The sequence below is a fragment of the Benincasa hispida genome, unplaced genomic scaffold (assembly GCF_027475165.1).
Source record: "Benincasa hispida cultivar pf3 unplaced genomic scaffold, pf3_genome.v1.1 HicScf1464, whole genome shotgun sequence".
Lineage (NCBI taxonomy): Eukaryota > Viridiplantae > Streptophyta > Magnoliopsida > Cucurbitales > Cucurbitaceae > Benincasa > Benincasa hispida.
This window is the reverse complement of record NW_028325814.1, coordinates 1,507-7,763: the sequence shown is the minus strand read 5'-3', so window position 1 is coordinate 7,763 and position 6,257 is coordinate 1,507. Positions and strand designations below refer to the sequence as shown.

Below are 6,257 nucleotides of genomic sequence, written 5' to 3'. Positions count from 1 at the left end.
AAAAAAAATTTAATATTACTATCAATGAAGTCTTTTGGGATAATGGGTTAGTTATTATAATTTTAGGTTATTATAGTTAGGTTATGATAGTTTGCATATGGGATGTAGATTATTTTAGTTTTGGTTATAATAGTATGTGTTTGAGGTATAAACTATTTTAATTTAAAAAGGAAATAGTAAACATTATAACAAATAATAAAAAAGTGATAAATATAAAATAGTAAAAACTGTAGTAAATACTATAGTATATGAAGTTTTGAAATAATGTTGGCGATAGCTAATTGAAAGTTTTAAAATAGTTTTTAGTATGGCAAGAGGTGGTTATTATATTTTGATGACAGTCATTGTCTCAAACTCCGTTTGAAACTTAAAAAGTAAAATTTTAAAAATTAAAAATTAAAAAACAAAAAACTTTATCCTTGAACTTGTAGGAGAAGCTTCTATGAGAGAGGGCTATTAGTAGAGTAGTAGCTAGGTTTAGGACCATAATTTATTTATTTTTTTTTTCTTTTTTTAATTACAAGGACAGAACATCTAGAGAATAGCTTATAAGGACAAGAACACACTAGAGCTATGAAACCTCATCATCTCCCTATCCTTTTTTTTCATCTTTATACAAAGAACCAAATTTCTTGGGAGCAAAATAAAAAATTCAAAATATCTTTTCAGTCTTTGCTTTACTTTTTCAACTCTGTCTATATAAAATTATAATTTTTTTTCCTATTAACTGCCTAAAAATAAAACCTAATGATTTTGTCATTCAAGGTGAAGCAGTCTTTGAAATATATATAAGATCAAATTAAGGTTCATAAGAGAAAAAAAGATATATTTTTTCTTTTACCATCTTAGGCTATCTATATATTTATTGTTTATTCTAAAGTTTTCATTTTATTGAATTGAGTGTTCATGTGGATAAGTGGTGGTTGAATTACAAGTTTAGTTATATCAAATAGTTTTTTAAATTTTAAAATGTCTAATAATTTTTTAAATTTTCACTTTTATATCACGTCAACTCTATAAAGTTTCTACTAACTTTTTAAGGTCTCATTCGATAACCATTTCGTTTTTTTTCTCTTTATTTTTGAAAATTAAGTTTATTCCCTCCTCATTTTTTACAATGATTTACATATTTCTTATGTATAATGGTTAAATTCTTAGTCAAATTTAAAAACAAAGCCAGATTTTAAAAACTAAAAAAATAGCTTTTAAAAACTGGCTTTGTTTTTTACACCATTGATAAAAAGTAGATTAAAAAAATGAAGGTAGAAGTAGTATTGATAGGTTTAATTTTCAAAAACCAAAAACAAAAAACGAAATGGTTACCAAACATGACCTAAACTTTTGATTTTGTATCTAATAAATTCACAAGTTTTAATTTTGTGTCTAATATATTATTGACATATTTGACTTCTTATAAAATTCACAAATCTAGTAGCCGTAAAATTGAAAGTTTAATATCCTATTAGATATAAAATTGAATTTTTATATCTAATTGATTCGTTAGTTTAAATAAATGTTGAATGTGCCAAAGATTTTGTAACATATCTGATGGACACCGAATTGAAATTTGAGTTATTACCTATATAACATTTTTTAAGTTAGGACTTTTGACTTTTTAAGATCATTTTTAAAATTTTAGATTTTAATGATCTATTAGAGAAATATGGAGATTGAAATTCTATGGTTGTTTATCTCTTTGTGTTTGCTATAGGCTATAGGTAACTGATCCATTTTTATCTTTCCACCAAAATTTGATAAGATACCTAAAAGGTGTTTTATTATAAGGTGGAAAAGAAAAATAGACCTATTTTTTCTTTTTTTTGCTAAATGAGGACCAAAAATTGTTGTCAAATCAAATGAAATCTAATGTTTTGGAAAATTGGCCCCAAAAAAAGGTATTTTTCAAAAGCAGAAAAAATAATTAAAAATCAGGCAAATTTTTAAAATCAGAACTAATTATTGTCATAAGAGATTTACTTCCGAATAAAATTATTATCTATCTAACTTTTCGAAATTTAATGTATATGGACTATATTTTATTTAGCTATGCTTAATTGAAAAGACAAGTTTGACATAAAAGTTCGATAAAAAATTGGAGACATGTTCCTTCTTATATGCTATAGCTTTGACCAAGTGAAACTTTGAAGAGAGGCAACCACTTTTATTTTCCCTATAATTTTATTTTCTAAATTAGAAAAATATTCCAATTTTACCATCTTAAAACTTCGATTGAATTATACTCATACCAACAAGAGAAACATATGTATCGACAAATATAATCTTAAATTATACTAAGTCAAATTTATCCCATTTGGGGGTAACTTAGAAATATGCAATATCAAAACCCCATTTGACAAATTTAAAAGTGATTGTGCTAGAGAAACTTTTTTTTTTTTTTCTTCCTATTATACTAGTGAGGAATTGTGAGAAAGACATGTATATAGATGGAACTACAAAGAAAAGAACATTCAAGTTCATGAAGAAACTAACTGAAATTGAAAAGCAATAGCAGGAACAACTGGACAGAATGAGGTGCGGCAGATAATAAAAGGAAACCATAAAGCTTTGCCTAAATACAAACTTATAACTCTTATGTTTCTACTAAACTAGCAGCCCTTTTCTCCCCTCTTCATTCCAAGTATGTCTCCATCACATCCGAGTACATGCCCGCCTGCTCTGAGTTTCGATATTCGACTGCTTGATGTGGATGATGGTCGAGTGAAGTCGAAGATGACGACGAAGCCATTCTTGCAGGCAAGGTAAAGCTTCTCTTGAACTTATTTTCCATCTTCCTAGCACTCTCAGATTGGCTGTCTAGGCTCAAGAACTCGTTCGAGTTACCTCCATTCATGTTGTGCATAGCTGCAGGATCTGAGTTTGGATTTGCATTCTTCGGTTCGAGGATTAGAGGGAGGTGAGTTTGATCGGGTTTGGTTCCTAAGCTCTCTGGGTTGAACAAAAGCTTGGCATCATCGGCACGTCCTGTTAGGGCATTGAACAAAGACAACCCATTAGGCCATTTGATATCATTCTCATGATCCCCCATCACGTCTTCCATTCGAGCTTCAGACGAATGTGGCATCAGAAACATGTGTGTCTCGTCTTTTGATTGTGGGAAACCGAGCCTATTGGAGGTGTGGAAATTGGGTGAAGGAAGCAGAGAAGTTGGAGCAGATGGAATTGGCCTTTGTGCCCAATTAAGGAGGTTGGGAGGAGGGTGGATAGGAATGGCAGATTGTTTTGAAGCCATTGGGGAAGAGGATGAGTTTCTATTTGAAGAAAAGAGTTGAGTCAAATAAAAACCAGATTGATACCCAAGAGATTCAAAAGTATGCCTCATTCTCAGCACAAAATGCAGATCTTCTGGTATCTGAATACAAATATAAACAAATATCCTCAGCAGCATTCACATCAACTTCCTTGAGGATTGCCATTAACTCATATCTAATATATTCTCAACTCTCTCAAACGTGTGTGACAGAATGCACAAATACTAATACGATGGTCAACCGTTTCAGAAACAGCAACCAAAAAATAAAAGCTACGGGAGAAAATAAGGGAAAAAGAACTAACAATTTTGCAAGAACCAAGTTGAAGGAGGCCATGTCCAGCTTGAATAACAGCAATGGTCTGATCCAAAACAAGGGAGTTTTTCAGAGGAATAAGCAAAATGGGAAAGATAGAGCAGATAAAAACACCATTAAGATTGGCCAAGAACTCACCTGAATTCCTGAATCAAACTGATCAGTCCACTCAGGAGGAAGCTGCATGTTAGCAATCAAAGAAAAAGAAAGACAAACCCATCAAACTTCTGACATCAATGGTGAATAACAAATCAAAATCAATGCAAAAACTCAAAACAAAATAGTTGGATTATCAAAAAATTTCAGAAGTAGCTTTGTTTTTTCTCTTTTTTTTTTCATTTCCATACAGCATCAAATGAACTTTGCCAGTAATTTGAAATGTTTGGCTCGCATTCTGTAGGTTCTTTGAAAACCCATTTATGGCACTTATCTGATGCAACTTTCCCCATCAGCCTGTCCGAATCAATCCAATCACAAAAACAAAACATGAGCACAAAAAGCCTAAAGAAGAATCCTATAGAGAGAGTGAAAAGAAAAGAAAAAACAAACAAACAAAAAAATGGAAAATCCACAACAACAAAACAAACAAACACCTACCCAGTACCCACCCTTCTCCATAATTATATAACTGAATCGACATCTTGCTGAAGGCTTTTCTAACAGGATCATCCCCATCAATCTCCTCCAAGCACTCTGAAACTCTCCCTCGGCAAAACCCATCTTCCCACATTAACATCCTTCACAAAATCCAGTGTAACAAGCAATCATGAATAATCCCACAATTTCAACATAAATACACAAAAGGGTTTGATTATTTAGTACTTACAAGCTGCCATTGTCATCCCCAACTTTGCATCCATTTCCTCCCCTGACTCTTCTATTGAAAATGGAAGAGACCCATTACAGAAAAATGGCTCAAGAACGAAATAGAAAGGAAAAAAAGAGAGAGAAAGGAACATACGGACGAGGGCGAATGGTCCAGAAAACAGAGTAAGTCCAGTCTGAATTGAGACAGACGCTTCTGAGGGCCTCATGAAGGGCCATCATCCCTACAGCTTCTTTGCTCCTGTCTGATGCTCCTGAGCCCACCATTTCTGTCTCTCTGTCTCTCCCTCACACACACACTATGGCCCTTTCTTTTCTCTTTTTTTAAGCTTTCTTTCTCTTACAAATTACACTCTACAAGACCCCTCTGGAAAACACTCTGAATGAAACTAAGCTATGTTGGGTTTATGGGCTGAGAGATTTCCCAGTTTTTTTTTTTTTCCCACCACACAAGAAACTAGTAGAATACTTCTTCATCATCCATTGATTTGAACTAGTAAGTGTTCTTCTTCCTACTCTGCTCTGCTATTGTTTGTCCCAAATAAGCAGGTTTTGTAATGTTTAGCAGACAGAGACTGATGAGGTGAAAGAAAATAAAAGGGAAGGGGGAGAGAGAGAGAGAAGTAGAGAAAGAAAGGAAAAGGGGGTCTGGCTTGGTCTTTGTATGATTGTAACTAAACTATGCAAAATAGTAGTGGGACAGCTTTTTCCTCTTTTGAAGCCCCCTCCTCTCTCCCTCAAAACCATTACAGAGATTGTTGTGATTGTGATGAGAGAGGAGTGGAAATTTTGCTTTGTTCTTTGTGGAAATAACCCCCAAAAAAATCAATTTTTACACCAAAATTTGTCAAAAACTGTAATTTTACCCTCAACTTGACATCAAAGTTGCAATTTTTCGATGAGTATTGAAATTTCTTTTTACGTATAGGTTATAAAGAAAAATTCAACCTTTTAACTTTAAAAAATAATAATATAAATACTCAAATGTACTCTCAAATAATTTTTTTTGGTTGATATTTTCAGATTTTCGCATGGTTATTCAATGCATTGATCACATTTTGTTTTGTGTCAAATTTTATTTTATTAATATTAGTGGTCTATGCAAGTTGTTTGTTTTCTTTTTCTTTTTTTTCTTTCTCTTTTATTAATTGGTAGGTGAAATTAGATGGTAAAACTATCTAACCTTTAAAAGGGCATTTGGGACAAGTGGTTGGTTATTATAGGTTTGTGTTTGGAGTATAGATTATTTTAGTTTATGTTATAATAGTATGTGTTTGATGTGTAAATTATTTTAGTTCGAGAAGAAAATAGTAAACATTGTAGCAAAAACTAACAAAATTGATAAATATAAAATAGTAAATATTGCAGCAAATGAGAGTTTTGAAATAGTACTGACTATAGTTAATTGAGGTTTTGAAATAAAATTTACTATAACAGGATGTGGTTATTATAGTCTTGGAATAATCATTGTTTCAAACGGCGAATATTTGAGGCAAGGAATTAGTTATTATAGTCGTAAGTTATTATAATTGGGTTATAATAGTTTGTGTTTAGGGTGTAGATTATTTTATTTTGGGTCATAATAGTATGTATTTGATGTGTAAATTATTTTAATTTGAGAATAAAATAGTAAATGTTGTATCAAAGAATGAAAAAAATAATGAAGGTAAAATAGTAAAAACTTAATAAATAGTAAATACTGAAGTAGATAAGGATTTTGAAATAGTATTAACTATAGTTAATTAGTTAATACAAAATAGTATTTACTCTAGTTGATGTTAGTTATCCTTCAGTTTATTTCCCCTTTGGTAACATTTGGGTATTTCCTTTTTTTTTTTTTTTTCCTTA

At 31.4% G+C, this 6,257-nt stretch overlaps 1 protein-coding gene across 1 annotated transcript; it reads right to left on the bottom strand.

The window, feature by feature from the left end:
* Positions 1-2,421: 2,421 nt before the first annotated feature.
* On the bottom strand, positions 2,422-5,212 carry LOC150031142 (protein RICE SALT SENSITIVE 3-like). Its single transcript, XM_090309258.1, has 7 exons — positions 4,546-5,212; positions 4,411-4,461; positions 4,193-4,321; positions 3,932-4,037; positions 3,723-3,764; positions 3,574-3,630; positions 2,422-3,370 (listed from the first exon to the last, which is right to left on the bottom strand). The coding sequence occupies exons 1-7, from the start codon at positions 4,674-4,676 to the stop codon at positions 2,630-2,632; spliced, it is 1,257 nt and encodes a 418-aa protein (XP_090165384.1). The 5' UTR covers positions 4,677-5,212; the 3' UTR covers positions 2,422-2,629.
* Positions 5,213-6,257: the final 1,045 nt, after the last annotated feature.